General features: G+C 26.8%; 1 protein-coding gene across 1 annotated transcript in view; it reads left to right on the forward strand.

Moving 5' to 3' along the window:
- Window positions 1-228: 228 nt before the first annotated feature.
- Window positions 229-24,766, forward strand: part of LOC111613320 (centrosomal protein of 152 kDa-like) — a gene marked incomplete at its 5' end in the record, with an annotated part of 54,917 nt that continues 30,379 nt past the window's right edge. Inside the window, 11 exons of the mRNA XM_023354673.1 lie at window positions 229-374; window positions 3,258-3,339; window positions 6,765-6,855; window positions 6,931-7,179; window positions 9,097-9,240; window positions 10,164-10,303; window positions 11,746-11,946; window positions 15,897-16,044; window positions 21,765-21,856; window positions 23,184-23,314; window positions 23,703-23,886. Of these exons, the coding sequence (XP_023210441.1) occupies window positions 229-374; window positions 3,258-3,339; window positions 6,765-6,855; window positions 6,931-7,179; window positions 9,097-9,240; window positions 10,164-10,303; window positions 11,746-11,946; window positions 15,897-16,044; window positions 21,765-21,856; window positions 23,184-23,314; window positions 23,703-23,886 (1,608 nt within the window). The remainder of the gene's footprint in view (window positions 375-3,257; window positions 3,340-6,764; window positions 6,856-6,930; window positions 7,180-9,096; window positions 9,241-10,163; window positions 10,304-11,745; window positions 11,947-15,896; window positions 16,045-21,764; window positions 21,857-23,183; window positions 23,315-23,702; window positions 23,887-24,766) is intronic.

A 24,766-nucleotide genomic window follows, 5' to 3' on the forward strand; every position in this document is an offset into this window, starting at 1 on the left:
TTAAATTTTAATATCATCAAAAATTATAGATTGAAATAGATTGATTAAATTTCTTAAAATTATAATTAAAGGATATTACTTTAATTTCTGATAATGTATAATTCATTACTGTTTGAAATTGTAGGAATATTGAAAGCTAATATTTTATGAAGAATTTATTAATTAAAATAAAAACTTTTAATATTAACATTTTAAAATATTCATAAAATAATTCTTTTAAAATTTCAGTTGCAAGATTTATTATCAACAGCATTTGATGATTTAATTGATGATGATGATGATGATGCCAGTGAATTTATTGATGATTCTGAGTATGCAAAACCAAATCAAAATTTTGATGATGATGATACGTGGATTTTAAACAACCAAATGAAGTAACTTCTTTGATGAAATTATTATTATAATAATTTATTGGTTTAGTATAAGCCTAACATTTTGTTTTGTCATTAGCTCTTGTGTCTTGCTGCATAGAACCTCAGTTAAAGACAGATTCATAATTGAAACTGGGCATATAAAAGTACTGTACATATACAGTTCTTTTCATTAGGGCTAACAGTACATACACTATTTTATGAGTGACAAACAACATATAATTTAAAGGAATGCAAATAGATGTGTGAGATAAGCTGGGGATACAAACTGGAGTACCGCTTAATCGGCACAAAATCGCAAGATTCGATCTCTAAATTTTTGGAGGTCTTTAAAGTAAATAAGGATACAGACTGTGAAGTCTATCCTTAGGATCCGTCAGGATGTTGACACCAGATAGTCAATTACGCAGACTATCATGCGATTACTTCTAATTAATTTCATGGAGAGGTTGTGTTATAATTGTGAAAGAGGAATCTTTTTGATTCAGTCAAGAATGAGGCCATGTTTAAACGAAATAACAAAGAATATTTAATAAACTAAATCAAAAACAAAAAAATGGAGATTACCATTATAAAATCTATCCATTTCACGGAGAGAGAGATTACACTTCGTTTTAGAATCATACTACCTCACTGACTTTCTATTTCGATGTCTTCTCTTTATATTTGTTCAATGAAAAAGTTCTTTAATTAATCTTGGTTCTTGTTCAGTTTTATTTATCTTTCCTTTAGTAATTTGGAGGAGGCACTTAAACAAATAGTTTAGTCTTCAAGTTTTGGGCGTTGGTTATGTGGAGATGACATGGAATATGTCTTCTCTACTATGAAGATTTAGGCGCACTCCTGGCTAATGGCGTTTGCCGTGGGGAGACGGTATGGAATACGTCTTTCTACATCGAGAAATTCAGGTGTACTCTCCGAACAATACCAAAGAATCCCCTTTTTTGAGGTTTTCCTCCAATGGTAACATTGTATTTTTCCCACGTGAGCAGGATGAGTGGGGATTTATAGAGGGGTGACTGTTCGTTAGGTGACTCAAATCTTGGAAGATAAGGGAAATATGAAAGGATGTGAAACTTCCATTGAAAAGGAAGTGAATTTTACCAGTTTCCTTCGTTTTTGAAATTAAACTTTTTCCATCAAAATCAGAAACATTATTTCTAAACATTATTGATTTGATTTAACTTTCCATTAATAAAAGGGGTATCTAAAATCTCACAGATGCAACATATGCACTGAGATATAATATAGCTACTGAGCTGTTTCATGATTTCTTAGATTTTATTAAATCCAGGGCTGGAATTATACAACAATCTAGACAAATGTGGATTCTATTTCCTATAGAGGCCATAGAAAAACTTTATTACAATTTTGTGGATACAGCATTATATAAGTTATTTCATATACTTTTGTAATTTCAGCTATCAGTTAACAATTCTGTTTCAGTTTTTCATATTTATGTATACAAGATAGAGTCAAAAATAATCACTGTGGGCCAGATTGTCTATTGATTACTAATTGGTCCTGTCTGAATTCCTTAATTTTAGCAATAACTTCCATTATGCACATCACTGATCTCTCTGGATATGGATCATCATCTACATTAGTCATTCTCAAAGTTTGGTGTGGGGCCACTGGTTGCTCATTAGCATGTGCCAGATGATCTGCAGATTGGTCTGGCAGTACCATATGCTAAGTGATACACAGATCTGACGAAAATGCATAGAATTGCATTTTGGAAAAATGTAATTCTATGCTGTTTAGGCAGAGAAAAGAACATTTTTATACATCATGTATTTCCCACATTAGAGATATTTCGGCACTCAATCTATCATTATCTAAGTAATATTTACAGGATAGGATGTGGATGGGTACATAGGTGGTCTACAGTTCATATGTGACTCAGTTTATGTGATCTGCAAGTCAATAATGTTGAGAATCACTATTCTATATCTTTCATACATTCTTTGAATTTTTCATACTGCACACTTGGGTGTTGAACATAGTGTCTTTAGTGTAGATTGTTCATAACATTTTTAGATTTTTGCTGTATGATATCCTAAGTTGAGAGAAGAATTTAATATTATTTATAGAGCGTCAATTATCCGAAACGTCAATTATCTGAAAGAATTCCAGTCGGCAAATTTAAATTTTCGCTAGTGCTGTGGCGCTGCAATCTTTGGCTATGTCTTGGGCTACTCAAATATTTTATATTTTTGATACTAAATTAACTTCTGAAGTTTAATTTTTTATTGTTTTTATATTTTTCAATATATTTATTTTGTTTGTACAAAATAAAAAAATAATTTTTAACGATACAATAGTCTTCGTTAGGCTTAACATTGACAAAAATTCAACATGAAGCAACACACAACGGATAAAAATTTCAACATGGGATAAATTAATATATTTTTTCGTACATAATCGGTTATCCGAAATATCGATTTTCCGAACAACCCTAGTCCCCAATTGATTCGGATAATCGACACTCTATTGTATATGGTATATTTCTGTATTTGTAATTGGGATGCAATTTGAAAAAATTTTAGACCTATAAATTCCCACTGTCACCTGTCTAGCTGACTTTCCTTAATCTGGAGAATGGAGTTAGGTAGATGAAAGATGAAATCAGATATGAAAACTGTAGGGGCAGGAGGCTTGATTAGTATATACAAACTTTCAATGCAAAGCATATTACATGACTGTAAACTCTATTTTTGTAAAATTAATTTTTATTTGTATAAATTTAATTATATTCAATTATTTCTTTTTCTTTTACAATATTATTCTGATGGTTGTATATTATTTCAGTTTGTTTTATTTTAGTTAAATATAATTTTTTTAAATGAACAATTACAATGTAATTTAATTTAATATTATTTTTAGGGATCATACAAACATGAAACAGCCATTTAATTACTGGGTACCTAATATGGAAGGTAAAACATCAACACCAAGATTTGAAGAGGTTATTAAATTTATTATTTTAAATTGATTTTTGTATGGATTTAGTTTTATATTAAACAGATTGTATGTAGTAATGGTAAAAAATTTAAATTATGATGTAAGAAGACAAGGAGTGCAACTTTTTACGCTAGGGCTTTGGAATTGATAGACCAAGTTCTCAAATCTGACTCAAACTCATAAATTTTAGAAAGTCCAACTCTGACTTGCAGAATTTTAGAGTATCTGACTTTGGTTCCTGCCTCTAAATAATAATTTAATAGTTTAATTAAATTAACTCATAATTGCATTTCATCACTACTAACTGAATCATCTGGCTACTTTTTCAGTACTTTTAAGTATATTATCAAGCATTCTTATTGTTTGTTTGTTTAGTGAAGTTATGGCAATGCAACACTTGGGTGATCTGTCTAGGGGGATGACTTCTGGAAGGTCTTTTGAAGGGAAACTGGCCCCTATTTAGGTGTTACAGATGTAGCGAAAACCCAGAAAACTCCATGTGGCCAGTCTGTCTGAGTGAGGTGCGAACCCACGATCGAACTCCCAGTGTTCAGGGAACAGAAGATCGCTTGGCCACTGATGGGTTCAGCATTCGTATTGAAACCACTAAAACTATTTATATTTTTTTCACAGGTTTTTATTATCACCACTATTATCTTCAACTCCTCATTTATACACAAAATGCTTTGCATCTATGGTTATAGTAAAGCAAGGCCAAATGAATGAGATCAGCAGCTAAGATTGGTCCAGCCACAACTGGACCACTTTTTGTTATGAATATAATTATAATTCCAATTCACCTGCTAACTTGCAACAGTCAGACGAAACCAATAGACTTTTCCATAGAGGAAGGATTTATCCCTAAGATATTGTTTTCGCTCTCTCGTAGCTATACACAATATCTTTCTACTTAGGGAGGTTTAGAATTTAGAGAAGTTGAAATAACTAGGTAAAAATTGAAAATGAAATCTTTATAAAGAAATCAGGAGACCATGCCCATTCATAACCATGGTAATTGCTCTTCATTTTTGGGCCAGACTACATTTTCCCTCTTCCTATGGCTCTGTAAAGTATTCAAAAACACTAGATTTAACCTAAGTCTTCTTAGTCATTTTATACAGTTCTTTTGACAAAAGTTAGAATTAGCCAATACAGAATGTATTTGAATATAAATTTCTGAAAAGAAAATTTTAGCTGTAATTAGTGATATGCAAAGAAAGACTATAAAGTTGGGAAATCATCATGAAATAAGATCTTGCATTACAGGAGGCTTCTATAATGCAAGATAGGAGATGCTAAGAGCTGAATATAAAGTAAAAAATAAAAAATGAGGAGTTACAGTCAACAAAAGTTGACCAACTCTACTCCTATGAATTTGCTTCTGACTCTAACTTCACAGCTCTGGTTTACATATTTGCTCTGATACTTTAACTGTTATCCTGAACAATTATTCATAAATGCATCAGCTGATTTCTCTAATTTTATTCAGAAAAATGCATAACAAAACCATTTAATTGTAATATAACATACATATATATATCAAAATATTATCAAACATTTTTATCTGTTATCAAAGATCCATGTAAATCTCAGCAAAAATTTGTAGCAGTATTTTCTGAAATTTATCAAGTAATAGTATTAATTAATTAAATATAGCAAATACTAGTCGTCATTTCATTTAAAAAAAATTTTTTTTTTATTGCAATATTATTCCAATATTTATTGAATGAAATGCTGTTTTCAGCATTTCATTCAAGTTCAAAAAGTACTTATATGAATAAATTGTCTATTTATTCTCAGAAATGTTTTTAAGGAAAATTTGATCAAATTTGGCTTTTACATTCTAAAAAATTCAGTTAAAGATAATAAATGAGAAAGGTTTTAAAATTTTTGACATACTGTATTAATAAAGAATAAAATAAAGAAAACTCATTAACCTCCCATAGGCTAATGAGTTTTCCAAATTACATATACACCTGTCCTTTTTTTTTTGCATGGTGGATATGTTCCAAAGATTGCCACATAAAATAAAAATTGCATAAAAAGTACAGTATGTGTATCCTCTAGAAAAATGTTTGATAGGTTCCAGAACTTCAATGAAACAAAAAAAAATAAGTAATTTACAAAAGACACAAGCTTTTTTATTCTAACATAATATTTATCATTAACATTATTTGTATATGAATATAGTACAGCATATGAAACATAAAATCAACATTTAGTAAGTATTCTCTGATGTACATATAGTACTGTACAGTGCTTGAAAAAGATAAACTTTTGATTTCAAGAAAAAGAGTAACTTTCTTAACAATGAACAAATTTTAACAAAAAGTAAAATTAAAAAATTTTCAAATGTAGAATAAAATTCTATTTGGTCCTTGTACTTTCATATTTATGGGAACTTTATAAATTCTTGCCTTTGTATCTGGTATATTCTCTGTTTTTTTTTTTTTTAAGAATATCATGCACTGTACGTTGTCTTAATTTATCACTTGTATGTTTGTATCTGCCAGATTACCTTATATTCATAAGAATTCAAAACAAAAACTCTTCTCAATGCTTCCACTCCTTTTTGAGTTATTTGGGATAGTACAGAGAATACAATCAATGATATTATCAACACGCTTGCTCTTAAAACTAAATTTCTTAGTTGTCTTTCTAATAAACAATACCTATTCCTCCACGGCTTCATATGTTGTTGAGTATGTTTTTTCCCTCTTTTATTCAATTTTTAAAGCTTGCTAGTTTATATCTGAATTAGTCTTTTGACATAACTGGAATACATAAAGGTATTACTGTGGATTTTCTGTATTCTTTCATCTAAAGGTCCTTTAATTAAGATGTCAGTATCAAGGGTATGTACAGATAACTCTTTAATAATTTTGTATACTTCTAATGTTATTCTCATGTGGTTCGAATTGATCTTGTCTTAGTATTTTCTGTTTTATTTCAAATAATGAGCACATCATCTATATATGTGAATATTGCTATGATGCTATCTTTAAATTCTTTTATAACCTTCATTTCCACATACTACAGGCACAGTTCTGCCATATCTCCAGCAACTGGTGTTCCATATAGATTATTTCATATTATAGATAGGATTATCACTTATTTGTAGATATCATCATCAATCATAAAGTAAGTATTTTGATAAGATTGTTATGTTATAAACTGAACTTCTATAGTTATGAAGTTCTTAACTTTTTAATAAGCTTTAATTAATTTTGATGACAATTCTCAACTTATGATTTATAATAGTTTAATTTTTAACTTCTGAAAAATTTTTGTATATGATTAAAAATTTAAGGATATAAAAATAATAATTTTATTATTTTGCATTTTCTATTAATTATTTATTTACCAATAGAATTAATTGATTACCAATTATATGTAAAATTTTAAAATTACATTTTCAATATTTTGTAGGAAAATAATAATTTTGAAAATAATAAGTTATCTTCTCATTTTTCTGAGCAATTTGGTGATAATGAAATACCAGTCAGAAAAAAATATAATGGTAATACCTTTAAAATTTCAATGATTTTAGTGCTATTTCAATTTTAATAATTTAAAATATTTATCTTTTTAACAGAAATGCTTGAAAATGCAAGTCCTTTTTATTCAGAAAGTTCATCTAATGAATTACAACAAATAAATAATAATGATGAATTTTTAGAAGTACAAAGCATTCCAAATAAATATATTGAAGACATCAGAATTTTAAATGATAATACTTCTGAAGAAGTAGGAAAAAATACAGGTGTAAGAGCTGAAACTGATTACAATGAAAGAACATTATTGGAACAAGAAAACAAACATACACAGAATGCATCTGATATTTGTAAGATTCATTTTAGTAATAATAATATCTATTAATAGAAATATATACTATTTAATTAAGTGCTATTTTATTTCTGCTTTTTGTATAGTAATATTAAATGATAATTCATTAGTTTGAGAGTCATTAGGGAATAAGGTTTGGTTGGTAGTAAAACAAACATGGAACACCATAGAAGTCTTATTTGTCTTACGAGGCAATATAATATGTTGACTATTTTTCACATAATCATGTGAAAAATAGACAAGAATTTTGATACATTTCTCATAGTTGAACAAAACATTTTGCTGTCATTGTTAAAAAAGCTTTCTTTCTGTGAATGCAATCAACCTTCCAGTCTCATTCAGCCTTTCATCTATAAGATTGTGCTTTCATCCAAAAATGACTTCAAATGGAGAAAAAAATCATAATTACTGGGTTCATGGTTCTGGCTATATGATGGATGGTTAAATGCACTTTTCACTTGAATTTCTTAAGAACATCTTTGGAGTGATTCACAGTGTTTGAGTGAGCATTGTTGTGAATACAATAATGCTTGCTCAAACACTGTGAATCACTGCAAAGATGAGTCCAGGAGTTTAGGTCAATTGTTTTGAGTTGCTATTCTTAATTTTTGAAGGGTAGAAAGTAAATTTCAGAAGTTATGCTGTTTATAGCATAACAGTGCATGGCAGAAATTCAGCAAGCAGAACACATTTTTGGTCCCAAAAGACAGTCAACATAATCATTTTTCAAAAAATTGTTGCATTGAATTTTTTTGGTATTGGTTAACTAGAATGTATTCACTACATACATTGCTGTTTGCTTTCAATGTTTCATATGAGACCCACATCTCATTGCCAGTAACATGATTCAGAAAGCTGTCGTCGTCATTAAAGAATGATTGATACTTTTTTTTTTTTTTTTTGTGGTTTTAGGCCCCTTACCGCTCAGAGAGCACAAAAAGGCCAGAATGATTGATACTGAAGCCATTTGCTGGTTTTATCTACAGTTCATATTATTAATGGGATACAACATTATTTATTTTAATTAATATTTAAAAATATCAAAAACATTTAAAGCAATTTTAATAAATGGTACACTGTAAAAAATGAGTTAAGTTGACAGAAGAAAAGACTAAAAATAATGATAAAACTATAAAACTGTCTTTTGATGTTACTTTAAAGTTTGGATAATAAATAAATAACAGTACTACTTTTAAAAAAAATCAATTTTTTAAAAAATTGATTATTTTAAAAGAAATATAAAAACTGCATCATAAGTATATATATATTTGTTACTTAATATATTCAATTTTTATAAATACAAATATAAATATTTGTTACTTTGATACAACAGTACTACTAATAAATTCCAGCATTTTGTTAAAATAAATTTATTTTATCAGACAAAACAAGAAACATAACTACAGGGTAATTAAGTACAAATATTCTGGAATGCCAATAGAAAAAGCAGCACTTTAAAATTTGAAAAACTTTTTAAATTTTGATGAAATTTTTAATAGATAAGACAGTTTTCCTATTTTATCTACAAAAATCTAGATCATTATTATTTTTTTTCATATAAATTTGAAAATATTATATTTTTAAAATTTGCTAAATTTTAAGAATACATTTTAAACAGTGGTATATCAGGAAATCTTATTTGTTTAATGATAAAGGAGAAAGAAGTAAAATAAGTAAGTCTGAGAATGACCAAATTACAAAAAATAATTAAGTAAAATTCTTATTTCTTAATATTTCTCACCCATTAAATATTCAAAATAATAAAGCAGAATATTTTTATTTAATTAAATACTATATAAGAAGTAAATTATTATTTCATAGATTAATTTCACTTATTGTGTAGAATATGATTTTAATTTTTATTATATTAAAATTTTAAAAATTTATGATGATGATGATAATTTTATTTTCTTAGATAATGATGAAAAACTTCAACTTGAAATTCTTTACAATGCTCGGGGTCGAGAAATAAAAAAACTTAATAATGAATTAGATAAAATTAAAGAAGAAAATTCAAGAGAAATTCATATTTTGAAACATCAACTTACTGTTACACAAGGTAAATTAAAAATTGTTTATGCTGCTGTTACTTCTGTATATTTTGTAGCTTTGAATAACATTATTGAAACATCTGGAATCAAAACAGATTCATCATCTTCAGAAGCTATCATAAAAAATTTTCAAAACTTAACAAATACATTTTTTACAAAAGCAAACAGCAAAATAGAATAAATAATAATCTATATATAAAAGAGGATGTTTGTTTGTTTGCTATACACTCCTAGGATGTTTGATTAATTGCTATGGAACTTAGCAGTCACATTCAAATATTTCTAACTTAGATCATGTTGTACGTCCCACCCAAATTATCGATTAAATTTCTATATATCAATTAATTTCTGATTGGTTGCTGACTTTATATATAGTACCATCTATTGGCAAAAAATTTAACAAAATAATTAACTACATATAATTCTTTTAAAAAAGGATATAATTTAAAAAATATATATGTTTACTGAATTACCCAAAATCAGGAATCTAGAGAACATGTACATTTTTGAATATTTCTGAAATGCATGCATTATATACTTTACATTATATTCATGATGCTTTCTTACTTTAACTTTTATTGCTGAAATATGAAATTCACTACTTTTGAATTATTAAACTTTATACTAAAAACTTGGAATTAACTGCATTTTTTAAATACTGGTTAAAAGAAATTTTAAGGAAAATAATAGCAGGTTTGAATTAATCAGATTCAACTCAATATATTTAGAATATTGGTGTTCTGTTTTGATGTTTTGATTATATATATATATAATCAAACTTCAACTTAAAGAAATCCATAAATAATCACTAAAGTATTTATTAAATAGAAACATCAAAACAGAACACCAATATATATATATATATATATTTTTTTTACATTCAATTTTCTGTTTAATACTAATGCTGTGAAATTTATTTGGCAATTTTCAGGAGATTTGGAGAATATTGCTTTGAGTATGACAAAGGCTCGTGAAACTCTTGCATTGAAAGAAGAAGAAAATTCATTGTTAAAAGGACAGATAAAAGCTTTAGAAATACAGTTGAATTATGAAAAAGAAGCTAAGGAGGAGGTATTCTGTTTAAACTTATTTTAAAGTATTTCAATTATAAATGTTTATCTTTTCTAAAAATGTAATAAAAAAATATTAAAATAGTCATTTATTCACTTTATTAACCTGGTCTGAATATTTTTAGTTATGCAATGCTTTGATGACACATTTGGATAAAAATGAAATGAAATAATAAGTGTGTTTGTTTGAAAATATTTAAGATATTTATCATCCATCTATTGCTTGCAAAATAAAATTGATGGAAAATATTCATATTTTCAATTAAAAATTAAGTTATAAACTGATTTAGAAAAATATTTTTACTTATAAAAGTTCAAAACATTTTTTGCTTTTTCTAAGGATCCATTGTTTCTTGAAAAATGGCAAATGTAAGAATAAAAGAAATATATTTTACAAGATTGCAACCAAATTTTTAAAAAAGCTAAAACTCTGTGTAAAAGTAGCAAATAAATATTTCTGATGTAAAATTTACATATTACACATAACAATATGAAATACCAACTTTTAAACATATTAATGTAAACAAAAATTAAATAATTTTTAATTAACAAATTTTCGTAATCACCTTATGCTTGCTGAGAAATGTTTATTTTAATCATCACAAACATTTTTAATCTAAATTCTATTGGTCGTCTTCAGATGTACTACTGTATCCGAACATTATTTAAATGTACAGATACATTATTTATAGTGGAATGTGAAATATTTTCTCACTGCTGAATCTGATTTTGATTGTTAATCATTTTTAATTCATAAAATGTTATATAATGCATTTAAAACAGCTTGGCAAAACTGTGTGTTTAAAACATATTCAAGATTGTTTTAATAGATTGAACTCAAATACAAATTTGAAGGATTCAAAACTTTTCAAAATTGAATTTTATCAGATAATATTATTTAATAGTCAAAAAATATCTTTTGTGATGTCTAAAGTTTATAATGATAGACATGAAAATGTTTTATAGCATAAAAGTTGTTTCATTCAGTTAGATATCAAGTAATTCATTTGTATGTTGTTTAAAATTTCAGTTTTGTATTCAGTATGTCTTTACTTGTAAAATTTTAATATTTTTTCTACTAAACTAGCATGATTATACATTTAAAAAAATATATTGTTAAATGTTAGAAGATTTATTCTTATAGATTTAATTAAAGTTGATAAAGTTTACAAGTAATCATAATATGCCAATAGTATTTGCAACTAATCTTGAAATACAATGAAATTTATTAGTTTTGTCTAGTTCTAATTTTATTGATATTTTGATGAGGATCTAGAATTTTTTTAATGGGAAATACAAAATTTTTTTTTTTACTTATTCTGTGTGTTATATTATTTTGTAAGAATGAGGCCATTATGTATTATTGATAGGATATGTATAAATTTTAGTGATATGTTACATAAATTAAGTTTTCATTTATTTTAAAATTAATTATTCTTGCAGATAATAAAAAAATTACATGTAACCGAAGCAACAATTTCATCTTTACAAAAGCAAATATCAGAACTCAGTCAGTCAGAAAATCTAGTTAGAACTAGAGAGCAATATGAATCTGTTATAAGAAGCATGAAAAGCAATCATCAGGAAGAAATATTAATGTTACAGACAGAAAATGATAAATATAAACATGAATTAGATGAAAAGGTAAAACAAAGTTTATTAATTTTGTGAATTTTAAAATTATTATACATTGAATTATTACATGAATAATTTTGAAATAAAATACAGATAACTGAATATATACAGTTAATTGGCTCTGCATATGTCTAAACCACATGTTTTGAAGTTAACCATCAATGGGAAATAAATTAATTTGTGAATTAGATCATTAACAAGTCAGCTAAAATTGTAATTTTTACATTTATATTCACTTGGGTGGAATAAAAACACAAGAAATGAAGAAATCCAATTTAAAAAGATATATGTTAAAGAAATATTAATTAAGTAAAGATTTTAGACAAAGTTCAGTGCAGTTGCACACAAAATTTAAAACAAATCAGAAAATAACATTAAAAATTGATTAGAGTTTAGACTAACTCCTAAAGTAGTCCAAAAAAGTTTTAGAAATCAATCAAAATATTTATCAAGCATTCCCTGTAAATAAGCTGTTTTTTTTTTTTTTTGCCTTATTTTGTTTGTCAGTGGTCGCCAAACTTTTTTGATTGTTGACCCCCTACAAGTTTTCGGAACCTCATATTGACCCCCACCAAAATGTTTGGGTTACAAGCAAAAAAAGCACTTACTATTTTAATACATTTNTTTTTTTTTTTTTTTGTAGAATTTTTAGTAAAAGCTGGAGTATTAAAACAGAAATGTTTGCAGAAATTACACCAAATGTGAATATAGAAATAAAATTATTCAAAGTGCACTAAGAATACTGTGACTAACTTTTCCTTACTAATAAACAGTAGCAGAAGTGGGGAGAACAGATTTGTTTAGCATTGCTAGTTGTGAGCTTTGTTGAGCTGGCAACATTATACACCTTCAGAACAAACTTGCATTAACCAAAATCCTCACTGATCAAAACTGCATATATATAATAATTTTAAATTTAATTGTAATGAAATCAATATCAATTTATTACAAATACATATAATCTTAAGTTCCAGCAGTATAATTTAATTTAAAATGTAAATGTTTGCAATCATTTTAGATGATCATTGTCAAGCAGATAAAAAGAATAAATAATTTTTGTTTTCTTTTTTTTATTCTTTATCATTTTGCCTGATAATGATTGTTTAAAATGATTGAAAATGTTTGCATTTTAAATTAAATTATATTGCTGAAACTTAAGGTTGTATATATTTGTAGTATATTGCATTCTAGCTATTTGATATTAACTATTATAATATTAGACAAAATAGTTTATTTTTTTATACTATAATTCAGATAAAAAACAAATTATTCTAGTTTTTAATGCTAACTGTAGGTAATTATAATTTTCTTATTATTTTATATTTATAATTTTAAATGTTTTCTTCATTTTTTTATATTATCAGTTAAATTATCTAGTAATATTCAGTTAATCCAGTTAAATTTAAGAGAAGTTTAAAATATTGAATACATAAGATGACTTATTATTTTAAAATACCAGATATAATATACCTGATATCAGTGTATATGTGTATATGTATATACAAGGTAGATGCCAAAAGTTTCCAGCCGAACTATGTTTTAGATGTTATATATATAAAACAATGATGTCATTTTTAATGTAGTCTACTTGCAGTTTAACACACTTATTACATTTTGGAATTAGCATTTCAATATCTTTGAAAAAATAGTCTGTAGTTTTTTCTGCCAAATGCTCATAAACAACCTCTTGCAACTATTCATCACCACTTTTTGAAGATTTTTTTTGAGTTTTGGAAACAGATAATCACTAGGAGCCAGGTCCAGGCTTTAGGGTGGATGGTCATGTTTCTTAAACCCACACTCCTTTACAGCAGCCTTAGCAATGGCAGTCCTGTGCACTGGTGCATTGTTCTGAAAGAGGTGAACATGATGCAAATTAATATGAGTCTAACTAAAATGAGCGTTTCCAAGCGTTTTATGCAAATTGGCAGGAAAAACTTTTATTAGTCCACGTACAGATGGTGCTATCTGATACTATCATTATTTTATTCCTATCGTGGCTAAAATATAGTTAGGCCAAACTTACCTTCTAAATACATATAAACTGATAAAGTGGTAATTTACCTATATGAATACAAATAGCAATGATAAAGAGAATGACTAAAAAATAAATGCAAGAATAGCTACAGCAAATATTTTATGTTTAAAGAAAACTTTCAAAAAGATATTGTAAGTTTAGATTTGAAAAAGACTCTTCTCACATATTACATATGATCAATTCTATTTTGTATCTGAAAGACATCTACTAATATAATAAAGATACTAATATTGAATATAATAATTCAGTGACAATAAATATTGACATCTGATTGGCATATGTCATATGCCAATAACTATTATAGTGTAGTATTAAGTATTATATATATAATACTTAATGTATGTATCATGTTATAAAACCAAGTATCCATATCTTTTCAACATGTGAAACTCGTTGTGTTGTCATAATATTTATATATTTTTATTTTTTATTCAGTATGTACAATAAATCAACAATTTCATCAAATATTTTTTCTACCAACTTTTCATTGTTTTTATATCAAAGGGAATTTGATTTATTATCATTTTATAACTGCATTAAACATGAGTGAATAATATCTTCAAAGATCTTTCTCTTATATCAGAGCAAAAATACTAAAAAAATTACACAAATAATACTTGTATTTCTACCATGTTATTATATGTAGAACAATGTTATAGTGTGAAAATATAGGTAACTAGGAATCAAAACAATTAAAATATATTTTATATTGTAATTTACCTGTCATTCTATTCTCTAATATCTTTTAAATATTTAATACAATGTTATATATTGATTATGGTGATAATCAATTACATAAATATATAGGCCAAATATACAATAAAGTTTGGTTTGATTTGATTTGAATTATGTATTGTAAATATTTTATTTAAATGAAAATGAAATATGAAGAAATACAGGTATTCCTCATATAACACAGTTTGAAAGTTGGGGATATCCCCTGTACAACATGGTGTTCTTACAACACAGTTTGAGAACATCTCTGGACAAAGCATCACAATTTTTAAGTGCAAACTGCATCATTCAATATTTATTTTTATTCAAGAAAGCATGTTGTTTCATGTTTGCCCATGAATTTTAGAATATTGAAATTTTCAATGTTGTTTCATGCCTTCTGCTTGGTTTCATTTATTGAGAACTAATTGTACTAGTACAATTTTTTTCTTTCATGTTCTCATTTCCTATTCTAACTAAAATTATCTATTGTGTTTTTTAAGGTTAAAATAGATAAAATTAATAGTAAATTCAAAATGTATCAAATATGCTAATGATATCAATAAACATTATGTTTATTTTTATTCTTTCTTTTAAAAGAAAAAACAATGAAATAATATATGTAATGACATAACATGATTTTTTTTCTACTTTTAATTACAATATATATGTTAATATGTTACATTGATTAAAATTTTCTAGGATTATAATCAGCGTAACATATTTACATATACACTGTAATTATTATTATTATTATTATATTTTTATATATATCCCATATTTTATTCGTATATTCTTATTCTTAGATTACATTTTCTTTCTGGTGTTAAAAATACTATGTTTTATTGATGATTGTAGTTTTTGACATGCCAAATTGTTTTATGTTTTTCAAAATATCAGTAGACAAACATTGCCAGATTTCATGAATCATTTAAAAAGTAGAATATCCTATATTTATGAAACTCAAATTTATTATTAGAATTATTTTTAATTGGGTAACTTCAAATTGCAATTCAACAATAATGCAAAATCTAGAATGTAAATTGATCTTTTTAATTTAGAAAATTAATTTATTCTAATTTTATCCTTGGTTTATAAATATTCAAGAATTTCATTTCAAAAATAACTTTAAGAATTTAAAATTTAAAGAATTAGAATTATATCTTATTGTAACGAATTTATTAAGCGAAGAAATTTTTTTTTATAGAAAGAAGAAAATGAACTTTTACAGAAGGATTTGTTGCACCATGCTGAAATGCTTCAAGAATTAAAATTAGAAAAAGTTGAAACAATTAATAGATTGACTAAAAGTTTAGAAACAAGTCAACGACAATGTCAAGAATTACTTGAAACAGGTAAATATTTAATTTTTGCAATGAAATAATTTTAAAATTTTCTGCAAAATAAATATATTTAAATCATCATGAAATTTGAGATTTTATATTTTATTAAATTTCAAATACAAATTGAAAAAGAAATCACATGAATAAAAAATTCATAAATCAGTTGATATTTATGAAAATATTCTATGATTATTTATTACTTAGTCTGTTTATTAATTTAAACAGATTGAAAGTTATAAAATATGTTAAAATAATAGTTAAATCAGCAGTGAACAACAATTAAACAAAGTGAAATTATGAATGATTAAATCCTATTTTCACATAAAGCCAAATACAGTGGAACCTCTATATTCATCATTAATCTGTTTCTAAGGATCTAACAAATATGGAAAATGATGAATATAGAAACAATTTCTCTCATAATAAATAACTGATATTCAATTAATCTGTTCCCATCCTAAAAAAAGATACAAGAATAAAAATTTTGTTGTTTGTAAAACTTTATCTTTATTGTACTAAATAAATACAGTATGATGGTAGAATGAAAAGAAGTGTAAGGTTATTATTGTTAAGAAGAAGACATAGCATCAATTAAAACATTAGGTAAGTTGGAAACACTAGAGAGGTTACAGCCGAAGTTCTCATCTCTAAAATGTGAACATCGAATGTTGAGCACCACCATCTTGTAAGCCTAGAAGTTTGATAATGGCATTTGTAATGTTGAGCATTATTCCAATGACATTCCAAATGCCATTGTCAAACTTCTAGGCTTACAAGATAGCAGCATTCGATATTCATGTTTTAGAGATGAAACTTTGGTTGCAACCTCTCTACTTTGTCCATTTTCAGACTTAGCAATAATTTTCTTTTAATCTCTATTGTTGTTCTAACAGCTTTCCTTATTTGCTGTTTTTCTTCAGTGTGCTTTGTTGGAGCCATTGGAATTTGAGTTTTTGAAAATAATCAATGCAATAAACCAAGAATACACACAATGATCATACAAAGCAGACTGATTAACTACAGCTAGCTGGCATAGTGTTACCAACTCAAAATTCAAATATATAGCTAAACATTTTAATAAAAATATTCAAATCGTATTGTTTCCATTAAATTTATTTGATTTTTTTAATGTCTAAATAGCATTATAAAATAGCTAGGCTATTATAATTTAGATAACTTGCATAGCTAGATTATTCATAAATCCACTAAATCTAGCAAAAGATTAGCTAAATTGGCAACGCTAATCTAACACTGCTAGCTGATCGGCATGGGCGTGTGATTGTAGTGCCACTGCCAGTGTTGGGAATGACGATGAATACAGAAAATACTGACGAATATGGGAGGAGTCATCAAAATGTGATGAATATCAAATATTACAAATATAGAGGTTCCACTGTAAATATTTTTAAATGTGAGATATATAATCTGCAAATTAAAAATTTGCTAGAACTGGAATAAAACATTTGCATAATTCTCATCAGTTTATATTTTGTACATCCAAATGACATTGAAAATATGACACTAATATGTAATTTAGAAGATAGTTTCTGAAACATTTAATTTTTTTCTTGCCTTTCTTCCATTACACTTCCAAAAGCAATTCATGGAAGAAACAGAAAAAATCTAAGAGAAAAAATTTTAAAAGTTGGCAAAATAACCTTCAGCAATCTGGGCTGGAAAATCAATCATTAAGTTTCTATTCTCTGTAGAAACAACATACATGAAAATTGAAAGCCAGCTTTCAAATAGTTTTAAAAAGAGTAATGATGTACTGAGGAGGAATTACTGGAAACATTATTTTTCAAGTTACAAGTTCAAGTTTCTACATTTTAGTTAATAATGGTGTTACTAGGTTAAAACTTAGTCCTATAGAAAATAAGTAGAAGTGTCTAATAACATCAATTGAAGTGTGGATTGATGCACAGGAAATAAATGAGAGAAGATTCCAGATATAGCATGTGTCTTTGGTGTTTCATGAATGTATATGCAGATATAATGATGCAGATATACTTTTAGCATGAAAAGGATTTTCCAAGTTTTATAAATATGCTCTTGATGATTTTGAACAAAGAAAAAACTATTCAACTATTTCATAATAAATTTCAAGTTGCAAAATTGGTAGATAATCGTGTGGGACGCTGGAGGTATGACGAGGCCGTACCTCTTTTTGTTGGCAACAGGTTGGTTAAACCTGCTCACTTTGTCAGTGGATGGCTTGTTACATTCTATGATCCTGAGGGGTTGGGATTCTTTTTGTCAAGTCGAGTGGAGGAGGTGAGAGGGGTTGTCAGTAAGGTGCAGGCAAATAAACGAGCAAAGGACACCATTTAACAAGCAAATCAAAGATTTATTACATAACAAAGAAGGATGTTTACAACTACAAAAATCAACATAACTTCGAGCTCTCCTAACTTTCGAGTACAAGTTTTAGGGGTTGAGAGAGAGTTTACATGCTTAATATTTACATGCTTAATATCATACCTCTTGATTATTCCATGGAGGTTCATATCAGTCCTTGATGTTGACGGTGCACGATTTTAAAAAAATCCCAACTTTGATTCATAGACCACACTTAATAAAGATAGCTCGACGATATCACTATTCAGTATAGTCAAGCTTGTGAGAGACTCCCCTTGCGGGGGGATGATGTGGGCTTATGTTGATTTGGCCTGGAAAAATTGTCATATGATGGACTGTTATTAGAGCTAGAGGTTATTCTAGCAGGTGTGAAAGTTGAAAGGTGTTCCCGGGACCATAATAAAGTAAAGAAATTGTATGTTATCGTAAACTTTAAATCTTGCAGTATGAGAATGACATTGTTTAGATGGTTGAATGTTTACATTAAAGGGGAGAGTTATTACTTTCTATCGTTGTTGATGAGATATTTGATTCCTTTTTTCTGACAATGTTATTTTAACGGGAAGGTGATAAATTTATTTAAAATATGTCAAAAGTTTAGGTGGAAAGTGAAAAATTGGTTTACACATGGTTCGGATCTCACAATAGGCTCCATTCAATAATCCACATCATAATTTTAAATTGACTTTTCTTTATGAACAATTCACAGATTAGCCACATAAAAATTCAGTCCAACCTATATTTTTACTAAATTGAATGATTGCTAAAGTTCAGATGCAGATTATAGTCAATATTTTATCTTCCAGATACACTCAATATCTATGTAATAATAAAACAAATAACTTACTGGAATATAAATACTTAAAATAACCAAACACCTTAGTATTTTCTATGTAATAAAATTATTCATTATTGTTATTTGTTCAAAGCTGTTTATAATTTTTAATTTAATACACAGTAATCCTCCATTTATATAAATTTACCTTAACATGTTTAAAAAATTTATAAATTTAAATAATAAACTGGACAAATTTCACAACAGTGCATAAATTTAAAATTTTTAAGGGTTAAGTGCATTAAAGTAATTAATATACATTGTATATATACAGTAGAACCTCGATTATCCGGATCTCTATTATCCAGATTTTCGATTATCTGAATTGTTCAAAATAAACAAAAATTTTACGAATTTGCTGATTTGCACTCTGCGAATTACAACACTGTTTATGTACGTGATGGAATGCATAACTTTTTTGTTTCAACAGCGTCTCACCCAGCACAGTGATCGTAAACTCTTAAATATATTTTATGTCGTAATAAAAATATAACTTAACATACATATTTATAAATAATTTATATTCAAATTACATCATTTCTATGACCAAGGGCGACATAAGGCATGGACGACGTGGCCACTGCCTATGCCTTGTGGTCTGAAGGGCCTTGCGCCTCGAAAGTTGATGCATTACTTAAAAGCCGCGAACGCGATGAAAAAATTTTACTCATCATAAAACGATAAATAGTTTGTCAAATTTTTATTCATAAAAATACAGTTTCAACTGCTTTTTATTTTATAAAATCTGTCTTTTTGTGCCACCAGAGGGCCTTTTAAACAATAGGTAGTCTGTTAGTGTTGGTCAGTAGTAGTCCAAATTCAATACAAACATTTGTTTTTTGAAAATTTGATCACGATTTAAATACAGTATTTACTTTTAATATTACCGATATGTCATCGAAAAGAAAACGTGTGATATTATCATTAAAAGACAAATTAAAGTATTTGTTTCGATTATCAGAATTTTTCCTTATCCGGACTACCTTCATCCCCAATTAGTCCGGATAATCGAGGTTCTACTGTACTAGTATAACATATTGTAATTATACATATTCATGTGACAAGAAAATTGTGGTACCACCTATGAATTCTGGCTCACAAGAAACCTTATGGAGATTTTATAAGTGAGTGCAAGCACATCTCTTATAGGGACTCTGGATAAGAGAACAAAGGAGGAAGTCGAGAGACAAACAACCCAGAAATGATTCATTCAGATTACTAATTTAACATTAAAACAACAAAGATTTATTTAACATAAGAGTATAGTATAATAACAAACACCTAACATTCATCAATACAATATCTAATACATTTATCAGTAAAGTGCTTAACACATAAATGCTATCTATTCAGAGAGAGAGAGAGAGAGTTTACAATAAAATCACACACAAAGTGCCAAATACTTGGAGCAACTTGGATTTCACTCAGTTGTAGGTTTCTTTCTTTCACAGTTCCTGGTAGATACAATTTAGGCAAATGTTCTTGTTAGCACAATAGGAGACAGTTCTGTTGATGTTTTGTGATTGAGGCAGTATTAGGATGTATCCAAAGGAAGAGGCAAAACATAAGAAGCAGATCCTCTCATTTCCCAAGTTCATCTTTTTGGTGAACTTGAGTGGAGAGAAACTGCTTCTTTCTTGAACAGTCCTTTTTTATCGACTGTTAGTGATCTCATTGTGTCTTGACTGAATTTGATAAAATTGATTGAGAAGCGTGCTTTTAGTCAAAATCAGAGATTTTCTGCAAAATTCCTTGAAAACTTTCTGCAACTTTCCTGAATGAGTTGAATACATCAACTTATTCAGGACAGTTGATCAAAATTGCCAAGTGGGCAATTTTAGTTTTATGGTTTTTAACAGTCTCTACATAACCAGCTATCCATGACTACATGTATGTAGTTTTCATTTATACACTGTTTTTATAGAACCAATTACTTGTGTAAATGGAGGGATTACTATAATTGTATAATTTTGTTCTTAATTATATGTAACTAATTTACTTCAATATCAAAATTTTGATAGCATTAATATTAAGAATGACAAGATTTAGACTCTATATTTTGACGAATAGATTCAAGTTTATTTTATAAAAAGTATAATATACATAGATATTGAGGTGGAAATTCTTGAATATCCTGAAGTTTTTAAGGAACTTTTTATTTGCATATCTGGAAATCTCAAGAAAATTCCAGGAAATTTGAATATTCGTTGAACAAAATTCTTTGACAAATGTTTATCATTAAAATTTTCTGTTTTTAAATAATTTAGGATGTAATTTAAACTGTTTAGTATTTTGTTCAAAAAATCCAAATAATTGTAAGTCATAAGATGTTTTCCTCACTCTATATATAATTTTTTACATTCTAAATTTTGGGAAAATAATAATTGAGGTATTTGTTTTCTCATTCCTAATGATTAATTAATTAGTGCAAAGTAGCCATAATACTTATGCTCTCTTTTATCTAATTATTTATTAAGATGTTGATCTTTTTAAATAAATTTATTATTAATTCATTAAATGTATAAAATTTAATTTTCAGGTACATTTCAAGAAACTAGTAATTTGAAGGCTCAACTTAAAGAATTAAAACTTTCAAAGTGTGAAGCTGAAAACTATTTAAAAATGTTGGAAGTAAGATTAAAATTTAGATTTATTTATAAATGCAAATTATGAATTTATATAAATATATATACAGTATATATTTACTTATAGTAATATTCATTTGAATATATTTTTTTATTATATCTGTTAAAACAGTCTTATTTAAAAATAATTCAAATTCAGTTTATTTAAATTTAGATGTTTATTAATATTTTCAAACAGCTCAGAGAATAATAAAGTTTAAATGCAAATTATTTTTAAAGACAATGAAATATAGAAAATTATGTATACATAGTAAAATTTTTCAGTTTTAAACATGTTTTTATATCTTACAAAAATTTTTATTAATAAATTACATATCCAAGATAACAAATTACACAGTTTTTAAGATATTGCTTTTGTTTATTTTGTAATTTATTGGATTTATGTATTAATCAAGTAGTGCTCATTTATATAAAAGAATTACTAGCTATTTTGGTAATGTATGTACAGGTAACCCCCGTGTAACACGGTAGTTACGTTCCAAAAAATTGCCGTGTTATGTGAATCCGTGTTATACGAAACAAAGAACTAATATGAAAAGGAGGGTTAGGTTCCAAAAATTAAAAAACATGCTAGTATGTTTTCATAATTAAGATAAATATCTTCATTAAAATTTTTTTAAGTGATACATATTAATATAAATTAAACAATGTTTTCTTCGTCATCACTAAAAACACTATTAATTAACCGAGAGCGTTTTCTTTTTGGCAAGTTATCCTTATCTTCTGAGCATTTTTCTACATTATCTTCAGATCCATGCTTTACCTTTTGCAAAATGTATGTAATTTTAGATTGCTTGCTTCTAGTTAAAAGGTCTTTATAAATTTCCTTATATGGTGCTAAGCACTTATGAAGAATAAAGCAAGTATGGAATAAGGGAAAAACATTCGGCAACATCAGAAGCAGAAGCGTCGCGATCTGGCAACATTGAAACAAGTTTCGAGAAGGACCACGTGTGTCGACAGAAGGCGAGAAGAGAAAATTTACATACTTAAGTACTAATAGTTCACGAAAATAATAATTTTTGTGAACTATTATTACTTAAGTATGTAAAAATTTATTACATTTTATGTTGTCTGAGGGTTTTACCCAATTCTTGAACCGTGTCAGAGTAAATCCGTGCTATAAAAGTACCGTGTTATACGGGGGATGGTCCCAATTCTCGAACCGTGTTAGAGTGAATCCGTGCTTTAGAAGTGCCGTGTTATACGGGGGTTACCTGTATGTTTACAATTAATACAGTTAATTAGTTCTACTTCTGAAATATAATTAGCATGCAATTTATATTAATACTTTTTTATTTGGAAAATTACAGGCAGAAATGAAAAGTTTAAAATCAGAATTAGAAAATTATGAAAATATATGGAAACTTGAAATATTTGAAAATTCTAAAATTACAGAAATGAATGATTCAATTGAACAGTTGGGTCTCAGGAAACAAGATAGGTGAGTTCATGTAAACATTGATTTTATTGAACAGAAATCAGTGGTTCTTTGGTTTATTTATGATGGTATGTTGTTAATGAATATTGTATCGGTGCAGTTCCATTTTGCTTTTTTAAATTTACTTTTTTAATGTTTTAAAAGTAAGTTTTTAATTAAAATTTTTCATTCCATAATTTTTTATCCTAAGTATCTATCTTATGCAAAACCAATCAATGCAATTAATTTTAAATTAGTCTGTTTTTATACACATAAGGACTGTCCAAAAATTACATAATATAGATATTGGTGAATGGATAAATAATGGATTGGTAAATAATAAAATGTAAAATTATTATTTAATTAACAGAAAGGAATTTATAACTGATAAACTTTTTTGTATATTGTTTAGATATCAAAATGTGGATGATGTAACAAGTTCGCTAAAATTGGAACTTCAAAAATCATTGTTAAACTTACGGTCCAGACGTAATCAGTTAGGAATATTACAGTTACAGTTGGCTTCTACAGAGAGAGAACTTGTTAAAGAAAAAAAAGAGAAGGAAGCTTTAGAAGAAAAAGTCAAAGAATCTGAAGTAATAAAAATTTAAATAATTTTTTTATTAGATCATTTAAAACATTAGAAAAATTAATTTTATTTTTAATGTTTAAAAAATTGAGAAATAATTAAAACTAACCATTTTTTAAAAACTTGTAACAACATAGTAACAGTAATTTCAATCATTCAATACAAAAACAAATATTTCCTGTTAAATATTGAAAAACAAAATATTATATTCAATATATATATAATATACATAGAATTAATAAGTGATGCTGCTGAATTGTTGGACTCTCATGATATATATTATGATTATTCTAGTGACTTGCAAATAATTATTAAATACTTTTGTACCTAATAGCCGCTCTCAGAATGACAGAATCACAATAACACAAAATGGGAATAATGAATAATTATTGATTATTATTTACAGATGCATATATTCTGTGAACAGCAGTTGTATTTCATTATATCATTTAGTATTTTAAAGATATATAAAACCACAAAATAGAACTCACTTTGTGTGTTAATATTTATATTTTTATTTCTTTTACTTTATTTTAGTTATTTATTTATTTATTTTACTTTATATTTTTATTTCTAGACTATTAAGTTAACTCTGAATAAGATGTAGCCTGTTGAATTATGTGCAAGCAATTCATAGCAGTTTGTTTTAGAATATCTCACTTTCTATCATGAAAATTCTTAGAAAGGTGGGAGAATTGGAAAAACTGACAGTAATCTGAGATTATTATTTTGACAATTTAAAACAGTGGCCCAAAATATTTTTCACAATTGTGAATTAGTTCAAACTAATAAATATTAATTATAATTCTATAATAGGCATAAGGTTATTAAGATATGGTAAAAGAGAACTAAATTGAAAATTACAGTATTAATATGAAATTTAATAA

This window comes from Centruroides sculpturatus, unplaced genomic scaffold (genome assembly GCF_000671375.1).
Source record: "Centruroides sculpturatus isolate CEXI.00-Female unplaced genomic scaffold, Cexi_2.0 scaffold1889, whole genome shotgun sequence".
NCBI classification, from domain to species: Eukaryota; Metazoa; Arthropoda; class Arachnida; order Scorpiones; family Buthidae; genus Centruroides; species Centruroides sculpturatus.